Source organism: Vigna unguiculata, chromosome 10, assembly GCF_004118075.2.
Source record: "Vigna unguiculata cultivar IT97K-499-35 chromosome 10, ASM411807v1, whole genome shotgun sequence".
Classification (NCBI taxonomy): Eukaryota; Viridiplantae; Streptophyta; class Magnoliopsida; order Fabales; family Fabaceae; genus Vigna; species Vigna unguiculata.
Genome location: NC_040288.1, coordinates 40,495,481 through 40,522,987, shown reverse-complemented (window position 1 = coordinate 40,522,987; position 27,507 = coordinate 40,495,481). Strand labels below are relative to the sequence as shown.

Here is a 27,507-nt window from a genome sequence, read left to right as displayed (position 1 = left end):
TCAAATTCAAACCCAACGCAATTAACATACTATATTGCTAAAATAAATAGACAAATAATATTAATTAAAGTTTTAATAATTTAAGTGGTTTATGTACGACAAATCAACTAATTACATACCTATAAAACTGCTATGCATAATCTTTTTAAGGTAATTTATGTTTCATTAAATTATTATGATATCATGTTTCATTCATTTATTTTTATCTCTTTTCCTTTTATTTATTTGAAATTATTCTATTATGCATAATAGTTTTTTTTTATCAAGTGTAAAACAAAGGAACTAAAAGTGGAAAAAACATTGATTTTTTAAAGAAATAATTGTATAAAAAAACACGTTAAGAGATTCGAAAGAAAGGAATAAGAAGTGAGATTATATATATATATATATATATATATATATATATATATATATATATATATATATATATATATATATATATATATATATATATATATATATATAGGTGATTTAAAATCACATCAACATTGAAAAAAAAAAAAAAACATTAATACTTGGTTGGTGAGTGTATATATAATATAATATATATAAAAAAGGTTAACCAGATATCTATACTTCGGAATTTCCACAATTTGAATAGCTCGTGAGTTCTGAAAATTGTTACATCCAAAGAATCATTGAGTTCACTTGTACATTCAATCTTATGATTGCTTATAACGCTACAAGAAGAAGAAAAGCCGCACAACTTGCAGAAACCATTACATATAAAGATCCAACACCCTGCAAATGCATCATTTTCTGCATCATCAGCATCACTTTCTACCATTTATGTTCATACTGAGTTAACCAATTCATATCAGTAATAAGACAAAGTGTAAGAGCAAACATACCTTGAAGGAAACAAAGGACGAGGTTGCTGATGAAGTGAGTCCTGTGAAACCTATATCATAAGCAATGCTACCATCTGGTTTGAACAATCCAAAGTTTCTCTCAGAAGTTGGACCAGGCTTCAAATTCTCGTTAAACAAGGCAAAAATATAAGCTCTCACAACCATCTTAGGCCTATAAGGGGTACCCTTTTTCTTCATCAACAGCTTCTTCAAGTTTTTGTTATAAGTCTTTGCATTTTTCACCGTTGCACCAGCTTCATTGTCGTCACCACGAGAGGCCCAACCAGTTTCCGAAACAATGACCTCCATTTTCTCAAACCCAACCTTCTCCAAGGCTGCATAAGCAGCATCGATTTGAGCCATGAACATGTTGTCGTAGTGCAGTTTGGTCTTGGCGTCGTAAATCCCTGGATTTTTCTTGAAGAGAGCGTAGTTTATGTCGATGTGTTGAGGGTCATTCTTGTAGGCCAAGAAGGGGTATGCATTGATGTAGAAAGGAGTGCCAATTTGTGAGAAGAATTGCAGAAGGGGCTTCATGAAAGGAAGAACATCGTCCCTGAAAGTGCATGCAGATGGAGGGTATGAGTTTGCGAACACAGCCTCGGAATGTGGACTTGAAACCTGGATTTGATGTGCCAGATTGAGCCTAGCGAGTACAGTGTAAACATTTTTAGCTGCTGGAAGCAAAACCTGCCACAGTTCCATGTCTCCACCTCCAAGTATTTCATTCCCCACTGCAATGCCACGAATTCTTGTTCCTGGAAGAAATGGCTGAACGTTTTCTTTGATCCAGTTCATGGCACGATCCTCTCCCTGGCTTATATCTCTCAGAAACTCATTTGGTAGCCCAATGATGATTCCAATCCCTGACCCTTTGAAGGCACTGAGAACTTGATGATCAGCATCATAGATTCTGATGTTTCTGATCTTTGCAGCTTTCAGAAGAGTAACCACACTCTGAGGAGAAGGTAGATTATCTGCAATCCTTCCATAGTTCACTCCATACGTTCCAGTAAACACTTTATCCCCTAAAACTGCACCACACAACAACATGAAAAAACATGTTATCAAGAAAAACAAACATGAAAACATGAGATGAGAAAGAGAAAAACACAGACCGTGAGAAAGTGTTACGGAGAAGAAGAGAAGGCAGAGAAAGAAGGAAGAAGAGTGAGAGAACATGGTACGATGTGGTGTGAGGATATTAAGAATGAAAGAGCATTCCAGTGATAGAAATGGTGTGGGTTGTTCCTGTAATATGTAATTGAATAACGTAACATGGTTGGTGAAGAAATGACAGGGAAACCTGGCGGTGATGCAAAACTTTTCGTCCAGGAATGCCATAAACTAAAGATTCGAAGCTTTTTGGCAAAAGATGATGAGGAAAATATCTGAATAAGATTCTTGGCCTTAAACAAAAGATGAGTGTAACATAAAACAAGGTTGTTTAGAGAGAGTTAGAACATATTCTTCCTTTCACCACCCTTTAACTCTCCTTAAAGTATACCTTTTTGCAAGTTTGATGAAGTGAATAATGTGTCTGCAGCGAAGGATGTGTAAATTGATCATCAATACCTTTCGTGGCCTCTTGCTTAGGGTCACACTTCACCATAATGCCTATGCACATAATCTCAAACGTGATAAATAACTATCAAGAAAATTATTCAATATCATCAGTGATAAAAAATAATTAATTATAAATTTATAAATTATAAATGATTAATAATTAAAATAATTTTAAAAAATTATAATTGATCTTTAAATTTATAATTAAAATAGTTTTATTATGAAAAATTTTAAATTGGTAATAGTATAATTTATCAAAATTTTAACTATTAAAAAAATTAGTTTATAAATTAATTTTTAATTAAAATTTAGTCTGTGATTAAGAAATTAGTCTTTAAATATACTTTTTGTAACAAAAATTGGTTGTAGTTAATACTACATCATTAATGAGGGTTCAATAGTCATCCAATAACGGATCAAACATTAAACATCAATAAACAATCAATTTTGATCTTAATTCATACTTTTAAAAGAAATTACATATGTTTTTACTCGCTTAACTTTCTCTAAATTTTGTTTGAAATTTGTATATTTCAAAATTTTGGACTAATTTAGTCCTTCATTTTTTAAAATATGTAAATTTAAGTTCTTTTAATCAAATTTTATTAAGTTTATTTGACATTTCAAGCGCGTTTCATAATAGTATTTAACTTAACATTAAAACAAAAATGTGTCAAACAGTATAAACAACTCAAATACAATTCTGAAATACATACGAAACATCAAATAAACCTAACAACATTTGATTAAAATGACTAAATCCACATATTTCGAAAGATGAAAGACTAAATTGGTCCAAAGTTTTGAAATAGACTAATTCCAAAATTTACTAAAAGTTAAAGTTAAGGGACAAAAACATATTTAACCCTTTTAATAGCTATTCAAGTCGATCTCATAAAATACATCCAACCTGTATATACTAAATATTCATTTGTTTGTCTTTTTTTTTCTTCATTTTCTTTCCACTCTCTGTTCAATCTATCCGTGCTTAACATTTACCACCTTTTGCTGGTTAATTTTTACATTTCCATTAATATATTGACCAAAACAACATTTAACGTCAACACTTTGTAGTAACTTGGGTATTAAATTTGGAATAAACGGAAAGAGATGAAAAAAAGATTATAAGATTATAATATATACTGCGATGGAAAGATAAATAATGGAGTGAAAAGTTGGGATCCTATTAATCCATTAATTAAATCAGTGGTCATGTGTTTGATTCAAGTTTGCATAAACAAAATAAACTAATTAGTTCAGTTAATCTCACCCTGTGTTTGTTTATTTTCCATTAGAGTTCATCAGATAAATTCAATCAATGATCTGAAGTATGGGTGTTATTATTTTAATATCCAATAAATATTTACACGTACTTTACGTTCATTATTTTATTTTTCAATATCTTTTCCTTTATAGATATAAAAAATTATTTTTTTTTAACGATGAAAAAACAGTTAATTGTTAAGGAACCACCCCCAACAACATTGGTCGTGTAGCTCCTGACAAGAATCTGGTACAGCAGGTCATTTAGTATTGTTTATGAAACATCATTCTGTTCCGTTCCGACGTAAAGTTTATATTTTTACGCATTCAAAACCTACACTTTGAAAACTTGTTTTACTAGAATACATACACACATCATAGATTTCAGATTTGATATGATAAAAATAAATCTTGTATCGAAAACGACCTTAATCATTGTTTATTATAATACGCCACCCATTTTATATAAAAAATAATTAAGCATTGAAAATGTCTAAAACCTGTCAAATATCAAAATGAATAAGACAAACAATTGATCGCAGAAATCACTTTCTTTTTGTTCTAAAAAGTTTATCATTTTATCCACGTCAAGCACGTGGCTATTTTATTTATGATTCCTGAAATCGAAACAAAGAACGCAACTTGCTAAAACAAAACCAAGTCCAAGCATGGAAACTAAAAACAAAACAAAATGAAAATATCATATCTATCAACCCTTTTTCTCTGAGTAGCTGAAAAAGATGAAGAAATGTAGCAGTTAAAAACAATTAATTCCTAACACAAATGTGTGCCAAAAGCCTACAACGATCGTTCATCATAACAGAAAAGATCTAGTCTAGGAGTTGATAAGTGTTTGATGATGTTCATCCTAAAAATACAACCAAATCTGAAGAAATAGTACAGAACTACTACAACAATCCAAGAGCTCATAAAACAACTACAACAACTTAAAATAACATTACAAAAGTCACCACCTATATTAGTAAGATACATTTAAGCAGAGCTTACACTACAAGATGAAGAAGATTAACCATTTTTTCACTGAGCACAGCTCCAAATCACTTGTCCACCATTGTCAACCATTTTATTTACTTGCTCCTCTGCTTGAATACTGTTCTTTCCATCACTTACAGGGATTTCTTTTGCACTGTTCTTCTCCTCAACATTCACTTTCTCTTCCTCAGCTCCTCCATTTGCATCAGGAATCACACTATCTGCCATCTCTTGCTTACTGTCATCATCAACTGTGCCATTTTCTTGGGGTTTTTCAGTGCCCTCTTGCTCCTCCTCAGCCTTCTCAGTCACCTCTTCTTTCTCTTGTTGTGGTTTTTCAGTTACCTCCTCAGTATTCAAAGCTTCTTCTTCCCCTGCAACTTTCTCCTCTGACTCTACCAACAATGTTTCTTCAGGCTTTTCAGCTGCTGCTGCTGCTGCATTTTGCACTTCAGCATTACTGTTATCAATCTCCTCTGTATCAGGCTTTTTCTCATTATCAGTTTCATCAGCAGCTGGTTCGTTTTCTTTGTTATCCTTCTTTGCAGAACCTGACGATTTCCGGGATCGTTTCCTCGGAGGCTCGGTCTCCGCCGGTGGGGTCGACTTGACCTTCTCGCTGATCCGTGCCGATCGGCGAGGGGTCTCGCCGGTTCCCCAGTCAAACTCGGAGATCGCCGGATTCCCAGGATGTGCCCTTAGGTACTGCTCCAACTGCTTCTTGGAAGTGATCTCTTCCCCAGTGGGAGCTATGAATACAATCTCACTTTTCCTTGGTGTTCCTACTTTCTTAGGGAAAAACTGCAGAGTGAAACCAAACCAAACCAAGCATCACAACGCAATTTCCATAGATGTACATGTATACATTGCATAGATCTTTGTATAATAACAGCTTCATAAAACAAAGCAGAAGGGTCTATGAATCACTAAGACTCCTTCAGAAAAATGCTTAGTTAGTGCGTGTCTGGTAAAAAGGTCTGGGACAAGGAAAACTGCATCAATGGTGAATACAACTCCATGTAGATACAGTATCCATTTATGAATCGATTATGAAAATATGAGATTCCAAAACAAGCTATTATTAATATTTATCTCCAAGATTCACCTTTTATTAGTAGCTTCAGTTCACGTAAGGATCTAGAATAAATCAACCAATATTGTTCATAAATAGTTCAGGAGTTTCTTTCTCAGACATGGAAAATTGCACTTCTGAATCCGGAAAGATAGACATAACTACGAATTTAATATGGAATGGTGCCGCTATGGAATAGAATCAACACGAAAATTTTCTGAATCACATAACAAAACGAAGAACATTAAAGCCGTGACGTGACACTAGTTAGCATAAGCAGACATAAATCCATGGAAACATGACATGGTACCAGGTAAAATGAGACACTGTCATCTAGTTTCTACAGCGAGATGACCAGAATGTTCTGGTATTATCATCAATTTTCGCAGGGATCACAAAGAAAGAAAGGAGCAGATTGCAAAGGCATTGAAATTAAAAAGAACAGATAAAAAACTGAGCCAAACAACTTTCGTTACGAAATAGGAGCTAAACTCAGTGTTAACATAATGAAATTAAACTGTTTTTACAAGGTTAGCCCTTTGAGAAAAACCCTAAAATCCCGATTAAGCACCAAATTCTTCAAAACATTTACACTACAAAAAAAGAATTAACAGCAGAATTTGAATTGAATACAATAGAAAACTATTACACCCCCTTTCCCGAAAACTCTAGAAGCAAAATTCGACACCGAATTCTTCCAAATCCAAACCATTACACATCAAAAGAAAATTATCACACCAGATTTTTTCCTTTGCAACAAAGTTACCATTATCACAAATTAATCCCTCCTAGAAAACCCTAGAAACAAAACTTAGCACCGAATTCTTCCAAACATTCACACTACAAAAAGGAAAAATAAAGACTTTCTCGTAAATGAACCATTATGACAACTTCATCGCTTTCCAGAAAAACCCTAGAAACAAAAATCCACACAGAATTCCCTAAAACCATTGTTGTTTTCTCAAAAACAAAGGTACCATTATCACAAAGTCCTCTCTTTCCCAAAAACCCTCAAAACAAAAATTAGTTTCAACAAAAATATATACAGAAACGTGTAATAAGATTATAACATCGGTAACAACGAAAAGCCATGGAAATTGGAAAAACAGACAGTGAATGAAAACATGGAAGTGGGAAAATAAATTAAAATAAATTAGAGAGAGAGAAAGAGAAAAGACCAGTTTCTTCCAAGCAGAAGGTGCTGAAAGCTCAACTGATAAAACCTCATCTTTTCCTGCACTCTGCGGTTCGCTCTCCATTCCTCTTCTCACACTCACTTTCCCAACAACCTGCGATTCTCTGCTATCCCAATTGCAACCAAACAAAAAAATCAAAAAAAAAAAAAGAATGCATAAAGCGTCGAATTAGGATATGGTTCTCTCTGTTCCCCTTTCTCTCTCAAACTGTCACCAAATTCAATTCCAGAAAGGGCTTTTCTAAACTCACCCACCTCCTCCCTCACCCTCCAATCAAATCCCCCAAACACACCTCCTTTCTAATTAATATTCTTATCCATTCCCACCATTTCGTCTTCTTCACCTTCCAAAATTGACACGTGCCTGTCATCAAAACTTGCCCCAGCGCACAAACTTCAAGAACTGTTACATTTATCGATTTCAAATTAAAGTACACATTTTTATGCGTCAATTCAATGAAAATAGTATTTTAAAGATAAAGAAGGAGTTAGAAAATTAATGGTGTGGTAAAAGTAAAAGAAAGGTTGAAATTTGAATATGTGGGGAGTGGTAGGTGTTGCTCACACGTGAAAAGTTAGTGTTTATGGATAACCTTCTCTTCTCTTTTGTGTTAACCAGATTTGAATGTGTGGTTCGAGTCCGAAACTCACCGACCAATCACCTTCAAATTTCAAATTCAAATTCTTCCGACACTTTCTTTCTTTTATACAAATTTCTTTTCATTTAAATAATATAAAATCTGGATAACGTTCTTTTCCCAGTTATTAAACATTTAACCAAAATCAAATGTTTATTTCGAGTCCGAAACCACCGACCATTACCAATAAATAATCTTTCAAATTTAAATTCATTTTTTCCTCTAAATATTAAACTTAAAATACAAATATCTTGATTACGGTTTTTTAAATTAATTACGATGAAATATATATATTACTCAATTTAGTTTTTTTTTAATGAGACTCGATTAAGGGCTATTTTGTAAGTTTCCTCACAAAGATTTCACATAATAAATTGTATGTATTCACTGTTTTATACGTAAATATTTTTTCTTGAAACAATGTAAATATACTTTTTGTGTTCATAAAAAAAAACACTAATATGTAAAAAAGTAAAAGTTATTGACAGAATGAATTAGAAATGTGGAAATGTTAAATTTCTAAAATAGAAAAAAAAAATCACTTAAATACCCAACATTTTCACGTAATGATATCTAACTTGACCAATTTCGTTACCAACCCAAAAAAAAACTCAGGCCCACCTTTTCTGGCCCATTAAAAAGTGTTTTGAATCGGCGAGCAAACAACAATGCTGGAAAAAAAAAATTCTTATTTTACAAAATCCATCGAAAATTTAGTTAAAAAAAACGATGTCAATGTAAAGATATTGTAAGTCATATGTTTGAAAATAATTAACGAAAATACTATGTATGTGTATCAGTGTCTTTATATTATTCAAACTTTAAACTTTCACAATTAGGTTAAAATTTGGGAAAATTAATAATTAATATATGAGCTGAAGAAATTAAAATGAAGCAGTAGGAGAGATGCACAAAAAGCATGAAACTGAAATTTATTTATTTTGTGTGTAGGGTTGTAGAATTTGAGTTCTTGGACATTGAAAATATTTTGAAGGCTTTTTTTAAGAGTTCGATTGAACTAAAATTGAATAGATAAAATAATTATTTAGAATTTATATAGATAAATATAAATTTTGTTTGTATTTGATAAAAAAAATCTTTCTTCTAAAATTTATTATAATCAAACTTAAGGTTTTGAAAAAAAAAAAACATCATCTATATAATCTTTAAATATATGATGTGAATCATAAAATTAGAATTATAAATTAATTTAAAATTGTACATAAAAAAAACTTTATCAACCTTTATAATAAAAAACTATTTATCATCAACCTCGTGATCCCGAATGAACATTTATCAACCTCATTTTAATCATGACGGACCAATAATAATAAAATATTGATATTTCATATCAACATATAATCCCTTGAGATAATTCAATAATAATTTATCATGTTGTCTTTATTTATTTCTTACTAATAACATGACATGAGACCTAATATAGTAATATATTAATGAGACTCTCTTTTGACATTTAAATTTATTTCTTACAAAACAAAATAACGTTTGATCATCACATTAGAAATGCTGGAACTTTACCATTTTTCAAAATTTTGTTTTAGATTAAGAATCTAACAAAAGGAAAAAAAAAAATAGAAAACAAGAAAATAATATATTATACCTGAATTTATACTGCCGAAGTTGACCATGATTAATAAATCACTATTTAAAATTCTACATATGTGTTAACACATGTTTCCGTGAATTTAGTGGAATAATTGATTGATATTTTACATAATTATAATTAACATGAAAATTTTTAATAAGTTAATTTATTTCATTTTGTTTAAAAGTACGTTAAAACATGACAAATGAAAGTAGTCTTTAGAACTACAATAAAAAATTAATTATGTCCCTATCTTTTATAACTATATTTTAGTTTAGTTTAGTTTAATAACGATAATAAGCTCTTAAGAAAATAAAAAATGAATAAAATAAAGATTGGTCACATCTTTATGTATTTTTTCGTTTACAAATAAATAAATAAATATATATATATATATATATATATATATATTTTGAAAATTTGAATTCTCTACTGAATTTTGTTGTACTACTTTTTTTTTACTGTCTCTCTATAATACACTGATTACCACTAAGTTTAACGTTTTAAAATATATTAAAAAGATATTTAAAATACTAATACAGTGTAGTATATTTTTAATGTTCAAAAAATAACACAAAAAAACTAATAAAGAATCTAGATTCTAACTTTGCATGTTCCAAAGACATTAAAGACTTAGCTTGTTTAAACATAAGACAAAATACGAAATCAATGATTAGTGTACTTAAAAGATGCAAACTTTTCCAATTTGAGCAATGTGCCACCCTTGATACATTGAATTAGGGTGAAATATGTTTTTATCCCTCAAGTTTCAGTGAATTTTGGAATTAGTCCGTCATCAAAACTTCATACCAATTTAGTCCTTCATCTTTCAAAATGCGTGAATTTAGTCATTTTAACCAAATTTTGTTAAGTTTATCTGACGTTTCAAACACATTTCATGATAGTATTTAAGTTAACATTGAAGCAAAAATGTGTCAAACAGTGTAAATAATTTAAATATTATCATGAAATGCACTTGAAACGTTAGATAAACTTAACAAAATTTGGTTAAAATGACTAAATTCATGCATTTTGAGAGATGAATGACTAAATTGGTCAAAAGTTTTGATGAGGGACTAATTCCAAAATTTGCTGAAACTTGAGAGAGCAAAAACATATTTAACCCCGTTGAATTGAACAAGTTGTGGCTAACGACCCTATTTGCCATCAATTGCATTACGAACAATGACGAACACTTTGAAAAAGACGAACTCACAAACACTTACCACCTTATCACTGACTCAGACATCTGAAAAAGACAACAAAACCATACAGACTGTAGCTGACAAAACATCCATTTGGTTCACCTTTAGTTCTACGTTTGGAACCGTTGGTTTATGTAACTCAAACCCCACTCTCATCTGTTGGAATATATGTATGCAGCTGCTATTACTGATGTTGCTGTCTATGGCTCCATGCACATGCTGTAGTTATTTTCTTTCTCTTTTCTTATGGTGTTAACATAATTTTAGACTCTACAACGGACAATTACTCGAATTCAACATTTAACTTTAATGACGATGGTCTATATCAATGTTATCTGATTGGAAATAAAGTCAGAACACAAAATGATTATATGTATCATTTTATTTTTTAGTGCTTCCATGCATTAAAGTGTCTTCCGATATATCTCATATTACTTAGGAGTTAAGGTCACAAACTCGATCAACCTTTCGAAACATTTTTTAAGAACAAAAGTATGAAAGAGTTTCAAGTCCTAAAAAGAACAATATTTCAGATATAATGAGTGACCTTAACGATGATCGCTCATGTTCGAACCGGAAGGTATATGAATATATATAGGGTTGCACCACTTTACTCCTTGGTGTCTGCATGCATAACCTCAAAAGATACATTTGATAAGGCCTTGTTACTTACTTAGAAGCACAAGAGGCACCAAAAGCTGATTTCTCTTGTTATGGTCTAAAGCTATTTACAGTAGGAAAGTTATTACCATTACACCACCAACCATTGCAAGTAACACTTCCAAAAGGGGCAAGAGTTACTGTTTGAGACCATATACTTATTTGTCATGCAAGTTAACCATCATTTAAGAAACAGTGGTAAAGCTTTTGAGGCTTCAGTTATATGAAGGTGATGGTTACTTCCATGAAATAGATCAATTGGATATGAATGCTTGTCATCTGATTTAATTTGGCATTCTTTATCTTCCTCCTCATCTTCAGCATCCCAAAGGAATTTAGCATATGAAGCTACGACATGGCTACCAACAATTAAGATTTATAATATCAGTTTCATGAACAAAAGAAGGCAGAACATTTTTTCCATTTCATTTGGGAAACAGAAAGAAAAGTAATTGAACACAAAGCAGAATGTTCAATTTTCATGTATATCAGAATAGCAAGTGACTATAATGAGTTATAATGAGTTATAAGGTGGCTTAGTAATAGAGTTGGAAAAGAGGGTGATAGAGGTTCAACTATTTCAATAACAAACAAAATACTAATAACTAACATTTGTCGAGAAAATTAAGTGATTATAAGTTATAACATTGTTCATGGTGTTGTAACAAGAAAAAATCAATACATCCTTCATTTTCTTTAAACAATTACAAACCATAATCCACTAGGAATTGATGATAATATATTTTACCAATCATCTGGTGCACTTCTAATGGCTTGATCAAAATATCCTTCAGCTCGATCTGCATCTTTCTCAGTTTGCCATATTAAATCCGCATAGAGGGATAGAACAACACCATCATCAGGATTAGCCAAAATAGCTCTTTCGAGATACTCTTTTGCTTTAGGATAGTCTTCACAAACCTATTTGCATATACAATATCAAAACTATAAACAGATAAATAGATAGGTCGATGAAGCATATAATTTTCCAAGCTTTTCTATGCATCAACAAAGTACACAATCTAGGTAATCTGATATTTTTTTAACAGTGTAGTGAGTTGATAATTCATTGTGATTCTCTGTTTTTCACAATCTTTAGAGAAATAAAACATGATGAAGCTCAAGAAGCCACTGAACAAATTGAGTTACCTCTTTCAAAAACTTTGCATAATTTCCCAGCAAAAGAGCATCACCAGGGTTTGCTTCAATCATGTTCTGGTAATAAGCATCTGTTCTATCTCTACCACGATCGTTTCCTTCATGAAAATTCCACCCTCTTCCATGTCCACCATTTGAGCCTCTTCCACTACCATTACAACCACCACAAATCCAACCACCTTCACACCCCATTCCACCCCCCATCACCGAAGTCTGCAAGGTCCCATCTTTCTCCCCCCCACAAGACTCTTCTTCATGATCCATTACTCCCTTATCTAAATCCAAACTTGAAAACATTTCTTGAATTGAAGGTTGTGATTTCATGTGTGTCTTTTGTTGAGGACTTTTCACTTCATCTCTTTCTTTGATTTTTATACTGTGTTGATTACCAAGTGGCACACGGTTTTTTCTCATAGGACTTCTTGAGTTTTTAAGGTCTATCTCTACCAAAATCTGGCTTAGACTTAAAGCTGATGTTGTTTTAGGTAGCTGAAAAATGTTTTCTGGTTCAGGGGAGGAGTCTCTGGAATAGAGTACCAATGAAGTTAGAATTGGTGCAGAGGAACTTCTAAGCAACATGTCTACAACTTACGGAAACAACAATAAGAAAATGGTTGAGGACAGAAGTAGAATAGAAACGAAATGGTGCAAATTGAAAAGTCAAAGAAAAGTACTGAACTGCAAAAGGAAAGAGAAAAAGCAGAAAACAAAGTGATTCGTGGGATTGTTATTATTAGAGTGAGACATGGAATAGAATGTAAGAAAGAAGCAAGTGTTTATATAAAGAATTAACACTGGACATTATTACTCAGAGGAATGTGTTGCCCAATCCGGAGTTAGAAATTTAGGAAAAGGGAATGAAAGTGAGAAAGTAGAACCAATGCAGAAGAGACACGTTAATGGGGGGACCCTAGTCGCCATTTTTGTTTTACTGTAAGTTGCAAAATTGAACGGACACCAATTGCTTTTGTATCGCCATCTCTTCTGAACCTTCCCAAATTAGACCAACCATGTATGAACACCTGCTTATGGACACCATGGTGGTTTTTTGTCACCATGTGGCGTTTGCTAATAATGTAGCAACCTTTTAAAACTACATACTGGAAAGTGGAAGCGACAGGGATGTCATGATCTTGCTTATACTTGGTAAAAACAACCTCAACCGTGAACTGCGTTGTTCCAAATCTGCTATACAAATATGTGTTGAAGTATGTAACAATTTGATTATATGTTATTGAAAAATAATATTTTAACCTATTTTTTTTTATTCATTTTTAATCTATCATTCTCACCACCTATCATCTATTTTAAATTTTTATAATGATGTGAATATTTTATAATGATGTGATGATCTAAGGATATAAGAATAAAAGATAAAAAAATAGATTAAAATATCATTATCTTGATGCAACCACCGTCGGCAGAGTCAAAAAGCAATTTAGTAATTGGTATAATTTCGAATACATTAAGTTTTTGTTATCGGGCGATTTTTAATATATTAAATATTTCATTTGAATTTTAGAAACTTCACTGATATTTTAACCAAAGTATAATTATATCAAGCATGGAAGATATCTTTGAGGCTTTCTATTAAATGGAAATTGATATTTTTTAAGTAATTGATCCTATAAGGTGACGACAACAAATTTCATCTCCAATTTCGTCCAGTGCTACGGTCTGCAAAGAAAAAGAACAAAATATGTCGTATTCGTTCATTGCTCCTGAGGAGTGAAAGATTGCAAACCATATTACACGCAGCTACGGTCTGTGCAAAAATATCAATTCCTTGGAACACATCAAGCTGACGATTAACCCATCCATAAATGAATAATGTTCGATATAAAATGACCCTTTCTTTCCACAGACTATACCTGCTGGCTCAGACAAAACAAGAAAACAACTTGAAACAAATTTCAAATTTCAAAATGATAGTGGGTTTCTGGGTTTCATGCACCATGGTTTAGGCCGAATGGAACGACATCATTCACCATGAAGGGAAATACTTGTCCTTCCAATAAAGAGCAGAGACAGTCATTAAATTAAATATCTTCAAGGTTCTTGTCTAAACTCAAATGCATAGCAAAAGTAATCTGCGAGACCCCACAATACATTTTACCTGAATTAAAAGCTCAAGAATACAAAAACAGACCAATCACTCAAGATGCAAAAGGATTTAAGTTCATAAATATTCTAAGAATTTCAGTCTTTCGGATTAATGACATAATGCCAGAAAAATTTTAATTTAACTTGCCATCAACGTTCTAGTTGACATAAAAATAGCATCAAAATAATGATTTACGCAATCTTCAATATCAAATTACACAAGGTCAAACAGAACACGAGTTTACATTGACATCTACAATAAAGGGAAATTGCTTCCACAAAATAAGAGCTTGTGACTAACGGGACCTGAAAGTTTATAACTAAGGGTGTGAGAGAAATGGATTGAATGAATTTTAAAAGTAAATTCTAATACATTAGTTCAAAATAGATTACTAATCCATTTATATAAAAAATCTTGTTTCATCCTAAACGTATTTAATAAAAAGATATCCAACCTATCCGTTGCCTGACTTTTACAGATGGATATCCAACCCATCTATTTAAAAAATAATAATATAAATTCCAGTATTTATACAGATTCTTGTACCCAAACACCGAGTTTAGGACCGTCTCTTACAAGACATATATTAAACCACTGAACCTTGGATTGCAACAATAGGTTGAATAAATCGTTATCTATCCAATAGCAAATTATGACCTAATGCAACCAATTATACATGAATATTTTTTAATATGAATAATGCAAATAACTTACTAAATTTCATCCACTACTTCTGTCTGAAATAAACTCCAAACTTCACTGCTGATTCAAGACATTCAAAATTTGAGGATATTTCAATTAGCTGATAAAACACTCAGAAAGAAAAGGAGAACAGAGTATCACTCAAACTACTTCTGACAGAAGTAATCATAGCACAAGAAAACTTTACGGAGAATAACACTTATTCGACACAGTTGCATAATTTTTTCCTTTTGCTGTATAATTCTGTCCCACTAAGATACATTTTTCATATATACAAATTAAATGCTTACTATTTTATCTTCTAAATCTTGATCCCTTGTTTGGTCTATTCCTCCCATCCCAGGCAGAAGCCCAAAAGAATAGAGACAACCAGAAAAGAACAGCAAAGAATATCTGTATCCTATCTTGAATTTTGGATAAAGATGCACCAACATCTGCTCCTGAAAAAAAAAAAGTATTTTCAATACCGAAAGCTACATCTCGCAAGCATAAACACCAAATCAAAACATAAATGATAGAAATTGAGCATATGATAAATTTTAAATACAAAAAAAAGTACAGCATCCTCATCTTAAAACTTAGGCAAATATAGCATTGAGTAAATGTACCAAAGTAGCAAAAGTCAAGAGTGAAAAATTACTGTGGAATAAAGATAAACACAATACAAGTACAGTTGACAGTTATAAAGTGGCTAACCGTCTATAACATGATTCAATGCTGCAGCAGACAACAGATGATTTCAAATTTGCATATCTTATCTACTTTAGTTTCTTGCCCATAACGATTTAGATGGTTAACTATGAATCTTCGAAACTCCAAATTATTACCTGGGATGAATTTGACGATAACTTCATGCGTCAAAGACAGATATTTATGCACAAAAAGTACAAATACTACTCAGATTTTCTTAAACCTGCCTGCCTCTGCCCCCAAGAAAACAACAAGCACCTTCAAAAGATACTCAATAGAAAACTTTATATTTTGCACAACATTGTTGTCAGGTATACTCAGCTTGTTTGTTGAGCTAGAAAAAAAAAATGAGTTTTGACGACGAATTAACAGGTTGAGCTTAAACAATTCATGACCAGCTAAGTTCATTTTTATCCCTAGTTGTGAAATTACCACGTTGACTGAACACCGTCCATCTTCCATAAAAAATTAAACAAGCTACCAAAGAGAAATCCATCTCACCGACCTAACTAAGCTCTTCCTTGTACTTCATATTAATGTTTACCCCTCTCAATTCAAACAAAGAAACACGTCAACTACTACAGTTAGTACTTGAACACGGAACATAACGGGAAAGAAAATTCTAGCGATGGAACAACCGTAACAAACTTGGACTATAATAAACAATCCTAAACCGAAGCGCGAAACAAAACTAACTCATATAATTAAACACTGAAAGATTCGATGGATGAAACCTTTAAGGTTGCTTGAATCGTTATCGGAAGGTGGGAGCGGAGAACCGGGGGAGGTAGCGCGGCACGGGGGAAGACGACGGAGTACGGCGGAGGAGGAGAGTGGTTGAAATCGGCGGTGCAGAGGGAAGGAGAAAACGTGAGAATGATAGAGAGTGCGATAGAGAAAGAGCTCGGAGGAACTTGCGGTGGTGACTGAGACAAGACTCATTCGGAAACATTTCATTTCAAGTTTAACCAAAATGAATGATCCATAACTGATTTAAGTGTTCCCTTATACGGTGGATTATTGGGCTCACTTCCCAGCCCACTGAGTCAAATATTGGGCTTCATTTACATCATCAACTGGGCTTGGGTTCTCCTACTTAAGGGTTTTCCTTCCTGCACTCTTTTTCTTCCTGCACCCTCCTAAATTATAAATTATCAACTTTGACCCTCAATTTCATTTTTTCTCTCACATATGCTTTTCCGAATTCAAAAATAATTCAAAATATTTTTTTTATACTTTTACTATTTTTGAATTTATAACAAACAAAACAAATCTCCTTCTAAGATGATGCCTCGTACTAATAAATCAAAAGATACATTATTTTAATTTCACATAACCAACTTTTTAATAGCATTATATTGCGAAGGGAAATTTCTTTAGTGCAATAAAATTAACTCTTATACAAAACTTCCTTTTTTTTTTGTATTTGAGGTGTTTCTTTCATGTGAACCACGGTTAAAATTGAATAAAAAATAAAAAAAGTAATAAAATACATGTATAACATAAAATTAGTTCATGAATGAATACATTAACCCGCATATTTTTTATATTAATTTTTAATTTTTATATAAATTAAACTAAAAAACATTTTCCTCTTGAACTAGTTCATAAATATTTATTCTCGACATATCCTAAGTACGGTGCATTATGGTCCTCCACTGTGTGGACATGAGACAGCGTGATATGACCTTGTACCAGTTGTATTCTTTTCATGTCTTAAAAACCTTTTTCTTGTGTTTGTAGTTAGAAGAAGGTCAGAAAAAACCATTAGTTTATTTAGATTAAGGATTATAAGAAAGAAAGAAAATAAAAAACTAAAGAGTAATAATTAATATATAAATTATTAGATTATATTAGAAAGAGTGAGATATGAAAAACAAGTTCAACTGGCACATCCAATAAATTTTAAGATCTAAATGACAGATAGCCAAAAAGAGGCTCTAGCAGAAGTTGCATTCTCTCATATTTTGTTGCCTTTTTTCTGGTTACATATACAGAAAAGTCAATGGTTGAAGAAGATGAATTATCATGGTTGAAACAACTTATCACCACATTTGCATTTCCATGAAAGAAGATAATAGGTATCATCATCCCCATGAGAAAAAACTCTGAAACTGAAACCCTTCTTCCTCTTCTGGTGGTTTGGAACAACCAGAGTAGCCATGCAAGGCCTGCAACTCTTGCACTTGTTCACACAAGTAGGAGGCTTTGACCCTATCACCATTTTACTTTGCTCCAAACCCTTTCTTGTGTCCAACATCACTGACCCACCTGCACAACAATTGGTACTGTTCATCAAACCTCAAGGGTGCCCTAGAACACAGCACAGAGAAAGAGAAGACAAGCACAGAAAAAGAATATCGAAATCTGACTAAATTTAAAATTTTGACACAAACCCAAAAAAGAGGAACTGTGTGTGTATACAAAGATGATGTGTGTGTGTGTGTGAAAAGGATATGGTTATTTGGAACTTTGCAATTACTCTACCCAACAGAAGGGTTGAAACAGTTATTGAGTTAAATAGGGTATGAGAGTGGTGGAGGGTTTTTACCAGATTTGGAAGGTAGAAGGGAGAAGAAAAAGATGAAAAGCACAGTGATTGAAAGTTTGAGTCCATGTAGAGGATAGGATCTAGCAGGTGGAGCCATCAGCAGTGACGGGTCTAGGTTGAAGTTTGATACAATTAGTCACAGTGAAGAAGTGTTGAGGAAAGAACACTTATGAAATGAAGAAGCAGTGAAAAGTGACTTATATTAGTGTTGGAAAAGATAAAAATAAGAGATATATTATAAGTGTGATAGACAAAATTGAAGGATGTTTCCTATGGGAGAGACAGTGTTCTGATTCCATGGCTTGGTCACCAATGGAAATCAAAATCACACAGTGAGAGTGACTTGCTTTGGTCTTTTTGGGAATTTGGGGAACAGATTTTGGATTCACAATCAATATTATTGACTCAGTGAAGTGAACAAAAACTAATATGATTATGATATGACCCCTTTCCCTCTTCTCCATACTTGGATTCATCACACCTTCTACTGTTATCTGTAAATTACCTACCTGCCCTTAAATTGATTTTCATTTCAAATATGAAAAAGTTAAAAAATGTTGAATAAATTTGTTTAGTTTTTACAACCCTGCTAATTAAAAGCTTATTATAATGTGTAAAACACATTCCTAGGTTTAGAAGCAACTGTGTTAACAGGAACTACTGGTGTATGCCCTATTTTCTTCTAGATCTGACACAGGGTGTTTAGATTTACTGTTGCTGCTGCTGACATGGAAAACTTTGCTTAATATGAGATAAAGGGTAGAATCTATTTTCAGTTTTTACCCCCACACCTTCCTCAAGAACCAACTTTTTCAGTGTCTTGAACAAACCAAAGAAAATTCAACTTTTGAAAACACCAACCTCTCTCTTTCCCGAAGAAAGAAACTGCTATGACTATTGCTCAATAGTAATGCATGGCAACCGTGGAGTCACTCTTGTCTTTTCCTTCCACAACACACATTCATAAACCAATCTATTTACTTTCAAATTTGACTTCCTTATTCCTGTACACTGTTGACTATCGCCAACACTGATTCACTCAGCTTTTTAATACTTTATTTCATTATTTCATATGTCTAGTACTATACAACAACATCTGTTTGATTATTAAAATTAATGAGATACATTATATTTGTGTCATGTTATGTTGATGTTGGTCATAGAATAGGCTTAAAAGTCTTCAAAACATGTGAATATGTTTTTATATTGAAGACTTATTTCTTATTTCACAGTGTCATGCACAATCTCCCAAAAGATGGGAGCAAGTACACACACACACGAGATCTCCAATCACAAGGTGGATGAATCCTACGGCTAAGAGAGAAGACCTGTATCACTTGTTTTCAGATTTTCAGATCTGACTGTTCACATTTTCTGGACCCACAAATGTGATTGTGTACTGATACAGAAGCAAAAGTGATAAACAGTTGTTGCATACAGTCTCATGCTTGCACTGGACTGCACGTAACTGTTGAGATGAACACAGTGACCTCATCATATCAGGTACACATCACAGTTTCTTCTTTCTCCTCTCTTTTTCGCTGTTCAGTCTTTTCATTCTACACCACTTCACCTAATGTACCTTTTTCTTCTTCATTTTCATAGGATAGCTTTTTCTTTTTTCATTACTATTATCATTATTCATCCTTGTCTTGGTATTGTATGGCATTATTTAAGAACACTGGAGAGAGTGGATCACTGACCCAATAGAACATATCCCAGATTTCGAGGCTGTACTCTAATTGGGCTGGTCCATTCTTCAGAAAGTTTGTGAGAAAAGATTATTTACTTTTGCTATATGAAAAGAGACTTTCTACATAATTTGACCAGAAAAAACAAATCGCATGTGGTCCCAGAACAAAAAAACATCTGCAAAATATTATCAGACATCAAATACTATATAGTATTATAAGATATATAATATGACAGTGATAGAAATTTTAGTATATTATATATATGATGTCCCCAGAAAAAAAAAAAAAATCTTACTATCTTATGAAGATTTCATTTGTCTATGAAAGTAGTAGTAGCAGTAGGAAAACATAAAAGCAACTCTCAACTACTACCAGGGAGGGCCTCATCTTTGTGCTGTCAGAAAAACAATGTCTCAGAACTTGAGTTATGATATTTTTGAATAACAGTTTCTATTTTCTTGTTAAGAAAACAATTTCTCATTCTGAAGCATTCTTTTAACCTTTACACTTTATGAGTTGCAGTGAAAACTCTTTGAATTGAAGGAATGGACAATAAACTCTTTCTTTTACTGGCAATAGAGCCCAAGTATGATCAGAAACAGTCTAAGCCCATAAATGGTCCATTTCTCTATTTATATTTTTTCTTACTCAATGCAGTTGTATACTTTGGTTTGGTTGTTTTGAGAAACAAACTACAAAGGGAAGGAAAAATAAAAACATCAGAGGAAGAAAACAAAAGTATGTTATTTAACACTCACAGGTCTCTGAGGTTTTTATTTGATCATTGTACATTAACACCAAAAGAACCAAACACATGCACAAAGTCTAGGTTTATAGCCACACCTCTATTGGGAAAACCTTAACATCATTCTACTGTGACTTGTTTCACATCCTTTTTGGGTTTCTCAGTCCTAGGAATGGTGACAGTTAAGACACCATCCTTCAACTCTGCTTTAATATCATCAGCTTTAGCATCATCAGGCAAAACAAGGCTTGTGTTATAATATCCATAGCTACTTGATGACCAATGCTCATCATCTTCACCTTCTTCTTTCTCTTCCTTGTGCTCTCCCTTGATTGTCAACACTCCATCATCAACGGTGATCTTCACCTCCTCTTTTGCCATTCCTGGCATCTCATACCTCAGCTTGTAATGATCATCTCCCTCTTTCACACGACCACTCAGAGACCAAGGTGTCAGATTCATGCTCTCAAACACCCTGTTGATGTTCTCACTTGCCTGCAACAATGCATTCCCAAGCCCTGAAGGAAAGAACTCTAACACCCCAACACAAAGTGTGAGTGTAAGCTTCATCACAAAAAAACCATCACCAGCATCTTAATTCATCACTTTTTTTATCTTTTAACGTAAATTTTTGTGTTGTAATAGTATAAAAGTAGAGAAAGAGAGAGTACCATAGAGAGCTGGAGGGAAATCACGATCTTGGTTTCTCCAAATCCATCTTCTGTTGTTCCTCCTTCTGGGGAACAACTTGTTAGACTTTTTCCCTTCAGTGACAGCAACTTCAGTGGCTTCAGATTTTCCTTTATCTCCTGCTGCAGTGGCAAACCTTTTGAGCAATTCATTGTTCCACCTCTGCTTGTGCACGCCACCAGAACCATGGCTGGTGAAGGAAGATGAAGCAAACAACTTTCGTCGCAAATCTTTCAAAGCCGAACGTGCCAGAGCCATGTGATGACTTGATTTTCAACTGCTGCTTGTTTCTTTGTCTGGTTTTGCTTGTTCTTGCTGATATAGTTAGTGGAACTGAGACCAGTTAAATATATATAACACAAGGTTGATGCTGGTTAATGACTTTTTTTTTTGGCTTTGGATGCTTGGAGAAGTGTCCATGAGATTCTAGGCTGTTAAGGATGTTTAGAACAGTGATATTCATGGAGAGTTCTGGTTTTTTCTCAGACTGTTACATGGATATTCACAAGAGTGTTCCAGAGAAAGAATATTATACACAGTACCTGTGTTCTTGGGCCTGAAGAATAAAGATGCAGTCCAGAAATATTACTCTGATGGGTCTGGCCCAAATTCAGAATACAATTTACACTTAATCACGCATTTTATTATTAAACAATTATTATCTTTCTTAACAATTTTTTTCCGTTTAAAATTTTATATATATATATATATATATATATATATATATATATATATATATTTACTAACAATTAAAAGTTGTATCACTATTTTCAAACAGTGTTATTTTGATTTCGTTTTACTTTCTTTGTAGAATCTTTGTCACGATAAGTCATTACTCTCTAAGAAATTTAATTTTTTTATAATAAAATATGTAAAAAAATAAAAACTTCTAGTAAGATTATGAAATAATAGTTAAGTAGTAAAATATGTAATTTAAGTAAAAAAACTAAAACTAGAAAGGAAAAAACCATTGAATTGAAATGTGAATCTCTTTCCAATGAGATTTAACACAATTAAAAGATAAGGAATTTCCTAAATATATCTTTAGAATTAGACACTTTGATTATATTTATGATATGCTTTGTTAAAAAAAAAGAGGGAAGTAAAACTTGAAATCATGGACAGAGAAGGTTTTCATTGGTAATATATAATTGGTTCCAAAATATGTATATCCTTTCATTACAATGTTTTATAATTTTAATAGTTAGTATGTATTTATTTTCATTTTTATTAAATCTTTTTCTTTATAAAGTAAAAGAACATTTAAAAAAAGGAGGATAATTTATTAGATGATATATAATTACTGAAAAGTTAAAGGAAGAAAATCTCAGAATATGCAACATGAAGTTGATGAACCATGACAAAATGGACAATGATTGCGATCTATGATAATTTTTTATTTGAAGCTGGGTCACAGTAAACAATCAAACTACCCACTTCACTAGAAAAAACAATCAATGTTTGACCAAATTATGCAATCACAAATCAAATCATTGACCATTCTTAGAATTTTGCTATGGGTGTTCAATAATTTTATTAATTACACACTTTAATCCAAGCTTTTTCTATTACATTAATAAAACAATTGTTAACTGATCTACCAAACCATTATATTTTAATAAATATTGGTGAAGATACACTCTAAACACCTATTACTTATACTAACATAGTATATACATACACAAACACACACATACATTTCAAATATCAGTAAAAAAGTAATTAGAAAAAAAATTCAAATAAATATTTTCTGGTAAACTTAAATCCATATCTTTTAATTTATTAGATATCCATTTGCTTAGAAAAATATATTATATACTCTAAACAAAATTTGGTCATCTGTTGTACCTAAAACTTTTTTAAGTCTTTTTAGGATATAGGAACAAATTTCAACAAGAACCCTGAGATTTTATAACATCAAGATTAACTTGTATGAAACCAAATCAGAAACTGCATATCTGTAAAACCATTACACGAAATTTCGGTCTACTTAGACAGAGAGGCTATGCAAATGAAAGTAGCAGCCAACTCATGCAGCATGAAGAGTTCTCCAAAACTAGGCTCATGAGATAGTGGAGGCAGCCAAGGCAATCAATTAAATCAAGTATAATACAGTTATCTCATGTTCCCAAGAGAGAAATTTTCCTCATCATATTCATAGGCATTTGACAACTGATATACAAACTGAAGTATATGCCAATTAGTCCTTCCTATAAGCAAGAACTACGATTATTTTCAGCGGCACTTCCTAAAGCTTCAACAACTCAGTCGTATAGGCCATCCTGCTCCCAGATGTCCACAAGAAAATCTACCATTTCCTATCAGTATTCATATCACAAGATCATTACATAATCATTTTTTACTTAAAACTACTGCATCATGGTTGTTTCAGAGTAAATGCTTACTGCAAGAGGGATAGGCTGACGGAAAGGCTTGTTGCTCCCAAGTAAAGTTTCATATGTTGCATTCCAACTGCAAAGCCAAGAAATTTTGGCAAGGCACAGACAATAAGTTCTGACAAGATAGCAGAAAAAGAGAAAGGAATTCATAATTACTGAGAGAAAGAAGTTCGTTCGCAGCAGTATATGCAAATCTTATTTCCCAACTTGGAAAGTTATACTATACACCATATCAATATGAAAGGAATTAGCACGCAGAACTGATCAAGACAACAATTGAAATATAAGCTGTGCTCCTTATAATGTACTTGTTAATGTAGCAGCAAGGCTACAACAGGCTTTCCAATTATTTAACTATAAGCTGTAATATAGAGTAAATTAATTTTTCCCCATTGGTTGCAGCCTCCTTCCAATATGATCATCCAGAACAAATGTTTAACAGTATAATCACAACACAAGGAGACTTGCATATGAAACTCAGACAAGAAAAAGGAAATGATGAAAATAACTTGTAGATTAATGGATTTCCCAGAATCCTAACACAAATTTACAAAAAATATAAAAAGGTGCAAATAAATGAATCCAAAAAAGTAAGTTACCTCAATTTAGGTTCTCGTAATTGTTGTGTTCGGTTTTCAGACTTTTTATTTCCAACCCAGCGTTGCCGAGTCTGATTCCAAAGAATTAGACCTGCAACCAAAAATATTACCATAAATTCACCTGCAAACTAAAATATGATTGCACCACTAACATATCTAACAAAATCTCACTAATCTACGATAGATTGGAAGGTACAGCAGGTAAAAGGCATATCAATAGGAAAAGTGGTAAACTAGCAGTGTTTCATAAATGTGTGAGAAGTGAGGGCTAGTCAAACTGCATTTCTTAACTGAGCAACAACATGCATCATATATATATATATATATATATATATATATATTATGTCATGGTACACCAAAAATGGCTGTGTCCTAAAAAGGAAATAAAGAAGTAACTGCATTACATAGACATCTGTTTAATGTTAGCATTGCATATAGCCACTACTTACAAACACACACCATGTCTTAGCTTTACACTTGTTTAAATAGAGTTTGACATTGTTCAACCCACAAACAAGCAGTGGATGATTTCAACTTGCACTGTGAAAGGCCATACCTTTTCTTTTTCAATTAAATTACAAAAAAAGAAAAAAAAAAGTTCATGTCAAACCATGAAAACTTATTTAGAAAAATATCTGCACAAAAAAGAAAAAAGCAATGAAAAATACCATACCATGATTTACAAATTCAGTGGGGTTGCTGCTGTTTTTGGAAGAACTAGCATGAGGAATCACAGCTTGGTTTGTAAGACTGGCTGAAGAGATACTACCCTGTGACTGGACGGCACTGTTGTCCATATCATGCGTGCTGGTGGTCCAGAAATCCTCTGATGAACTAGGTTTCCTTACTGAGTTACCTTTTGTTGCAAATCCTTTTGATGGCACATCCACTGTAGCGCTCAGTGTAGGCCTTTTATAGCATCCAACACAACCACTGCTCTGTTACAATAACATTAATTTCGGTTATGCACCACTTTATAATCATAGGATTGGCTCGAATAACCATCATAATTCAGCCACTTCAATTTAATGGCAACAAATATGCAATATTTATGTTAAGAGAATACAGGTATCCTTTACAATAACCAATCTTGTTTGAGCAGTCACAAAAATGCAAATTGATAAACGTTCCAGACCAGTCGCTGTAGTTCATAAAACTAAAAAACCTAAAAGGTAATTTATTGACAAATTCAACCACTGTACATATACATCCTCTACTGCCAAAAAAGAAATGATGCCATTAAAATCTATGACCGATCTTAAAACATTTTCATCAATTTTCTAGACAACTGTGTAATCAAGAGACATAAAGGAATAACTTTCAGCGTCATCACCCTAGCACATGATTATCAATCAATATAGGGGGGAAATTAATACCCACATAATATAAAGTTAATTTCAGGGGAAAGGGGAAAAAGGAGACAACTTTATTTCAGCTATGGTTGGATTCGTAAAACATACCCCATATGCATGCAATGTCTGAAACACCCCAGAAACCTGATTAGATAGATCTGTCCCAAGAAATTCGAAGAAAACCGAAGAAGATGATATCGATTCCAGAGAAATCCTAACAATTCAATCAAAAAACAAAGATTAATAAATAAAGATAAAGAAAATGCATAAAGAAGATGAGAATAAAAAAACCTTTGAGTTTGAAAGCCCTCCCTTCTGATGTGTAAACACTCTCAGATGGGATTGCTTTTTGGATTCTTCTTCTTCTTCCTCGGCCTCTTCGCTTTTCTTCTCTCTCAATTGAAATCAACAAAAGGAATTGATAATGCAAGAGTGGAATATTTAAGCAACAAAAATGTAATAATTTATTTTTTATTTAAAAAAATTATAATTTTAACTACAATTTAGCTAACTGTTAGAAACTTAAAAGGTAATTTTAAAAATTAACATACTATATTTAAGAATGAAATTAATAAGAAAAAATAATTATGTTCTAATTTTTTACATCTACCCATTATTTAAACAATGTAGTGAAACAGTTACTTTTAAGAACTTTTGATATAATGATAGAAAAATGGTTCATAATTCAATTTCTTAATCAAGGCACCTTAATTATTATATTATATATACATATTTCTCATATTAGTATACATTTATTTTCCAATTTTTCTCTTAAATATCTATTTTTAAGTGATATATTTTAAAATGTAATCATTTTTTCTATTAATTTACCATTTTCTTAAAAAAATAATCATTTTTTAAACTAACTAACTTATTGTTTGTGAGGTTTTAGAGGCAGGAGTATTTAGCAAGGAAAGATTAAAGACTATTTAGTTAGATATATAAGATGAAATTATAGTTGTATTATATATATATATATATATATATATATATATATATATATATATTAATAACTGCTACAAATAATAATTGATGAATGTTAGATGTTAATTAACTATAGTTGTTTTGAACAAGTAAATAAAGTTGTTGGAGGTTTGCATTTTGTTTAGGAGTAATAGTATTAAATATTTATTGGATAATCCATATTTATCTCTTGGTCTTTTCTTCTAATTCCTCAATTTGTTAGTTTTTTTTGTCAAAGTGTCTATTATGAAGATACCAATAGGGTTTCAAAAATAGTAAATTCTTATCAAACTTTTTCTTACAAGTCTTATCTAACTCTTTTAATTATAATATTAGTAATTTAAAATACTGATTTATTTGACTACATCACAATTCAATATATTAGGTGAAATGTTAGGTATCCGTACTATGAACTCATACATTATGCAGGCAATTAAAAAAAATGTATTTAGTTTGTATATTGTACGAAATTTCATTATTTCATCAGTTAAAATTAAAATATTAAACATTTATTGAAAATGACACCAACCAAATGTTTAATTCAGTTAAAGTCTAATGTTAACTTAATGTTAATTTTATTTTGTAAAAATATTTACATAATTAATAATTTTTAAAGCAAATTAATGTTTAGTATAATAAATTTAAAGAATTGTTAATTTTATGTTTGACTAATGTGAAAGTGTTTCCTAAAAAACAAAATAGAGTCTTGGTCTTTATTTGACTATTATATATTAGTTTTTTGGTTAACTGTTTCGTATAAAATACTATTACAGTTATTCGTACAGCAATTTTTGGTGTTCACGTTCTAATT

At 32.1% G+C, this 27,507-nt stretch overlaps 7 protein-coding genes across 8 annotated transcripts; all 7 read right to left on the bottom strand.

Moving 5' to 3' along the window:
• Positions 1–573: 573 nt before the first annotated feature.
• On the bottom strand, positions 574–2,160 carry LOC114167311 (glucan endo-1,3-beta-glucosidase 14-like). Its single transcript, XM_028052364.1, has 3 exons — positions 1,970–2,160; positions 852–1,885; positions 574–741 (listed from the first exon to the last, which is right to left on the bottom strand). The coding sequence occupies exons 1-3, from the start codon at positions 2,031–2,033 to the stop codon at positions 673–675; spliced, it is 1,167 nt and encodes a 388-aa protein (XP_027908165.1). The 5' UTR covers positions 2,034–2,160; the 3' UTR covers positions 574–672.
• Positions 2,161–4,429: 2,269 nt separating this feature from the next.
• Positions 4,430–7,193, bottom strand: LOC114166886 (methyl-CpG-binding domain-containing protein 11). Its single transcript, XM_028051764.1, has 2 exons — positions 6,924–7,193; positions 4,430–5,474 (listed from the first exon to the last, which is right to left on the bottom strand). The coding sequence occupies exons 1-2, from the start codon at positions 7,002–7,004 to the stop codon at positions 4,719–4,721; spliced, it is 837 nt and encodes a 278-aa protein (XP_027907565.1). The 5' UTR covers positions 7,005–7,193; the 3' UTR covers positions 4,430–4,718.
• Positions 7,194–10,886: 3,693 nt separating this feature from the next.
• LOC114166923 lies at positions 10,887–13,364 on the bottom strand. The gene is made up of 3 exons (XM_028051810.1): positions 12,199–13,364; positions 11,798–11,970; positions 10,887–11,408 (listed from the first exon to the last, which is right to left on the bottom strand). The coding sequence occupies exons 1-3, from the start codon at positions 12,784–12,786 to the stop codon at positions 11,231–11,233; spliced, it is 939 nt and encodes a 312-aa protein (XP_027907611.1). The 5' UTR covers positions 12,787–13,364; the 3' UTR covers positions 10,887–11,230.
• A 1,722-nt stretch (positions 13,365–15,086) lies between these two features.
• On the bottom strand, positions 15,087–16,676 carry LOC114166925. Its single transcript, XM_028051811.1, has 2 exons — positions 16,438–16,676; positions 15,087–15,453 (listed from the first exon to the last, which is right to left on the bottom strand). The coding sequence occupies exons 1-2, from the start codon at positions 16,658–16,660 to the stop codon at positions 15,308–15,310; spliced, it is 369 nt and encodes a 122-aa protein (XP_027907612.1). The 5' UTR covers positions 16,661–16,676; the 3' UTR covers positions 15,087–15,307.
• Positions 16,677–17,681: 1,005 nt separating this feature from the next.
• On the bottom strand, positions 17,682–18,404 carry LOC114165939 (EPIDERMAL PATTERNING FACTOR-like protein 8). Its single transcript, XM_028050579.1, has 2 exons — positions 18,255–18,404; positions 17,682–17,974 (listed from the first exon to the last, which is right to left on the bottom strand). Exons 1-2 carry the CDS (start codon positions 18,349–18,351, stop codon positions 17,730–17,732), a joined length of 342 nt encoding a protein of 113 aa, XP_027906380.1. The 5' UTR covers positions 18,352–18,404; the 3' UTR covers positions 17,682–17,729.
• A 2,263-nt stretch (positions 18,405–20,667) lies between these two features.
• Positions 20,668–21,864, bottom strand: LOC114167441 (26.5 kDa heat shock protein, mitochondrial). The gene is made up of 2 exons (XM_028052531.1): positions 21,365–21,864; positions 20,668–21,226 (listed from the first exon to the last, which is right to left on the bottom strand). The coding sequence occupies exons 1-2, from the start codon at positions 21,639–21,641 to the stop codon at positions 20,814–20,816; spliced, it is 690 nt and encodes a 229-aa protein (XP_027908332.1). The 5' UTR covers positions 21,642–21,864; the 3' UTR covers positions 20,668–20,813.
• A 1,452-nt stretch (positions 21,865–23,316) lies between these two features.
• On the bottom strand, positions 23,317–26,151 carry LOC114165878. Of its 2 annotated transcripts, none has more exons than XM_028050494.1 (6): positions 26,025–26,151; positions 25,842–25,947; positions 25,055–25,314; positions 24,382–24,472; positions 23,789–23,897; positions 23,317–23,701 (listed from the first exon to the last, which is right to left on the bottom strand). In XM_028050494.1, exons 2-6 carry the CDS (start codon positions 25,850–25,852, stop codon positions 23,648–23,650), a joined length of 525 nt encoding a protein of 174 aa, XP_027906295.1. In that variant the 5' UTR covers positions 25,853–25,947; positions 26,025–26,151; the 3' UTR covers positions 23,317–23,647. The 2 variants fall into 2 exon arrangements, with proteins under 2 accessions (XP_027906295.1, XP_027906296.1); XM_028050495.1 differs by having other exon boundaries at positions 23,789–23,855.
• Positions 26,152–27,507: the final 1,356 nt, after the last annotated feature.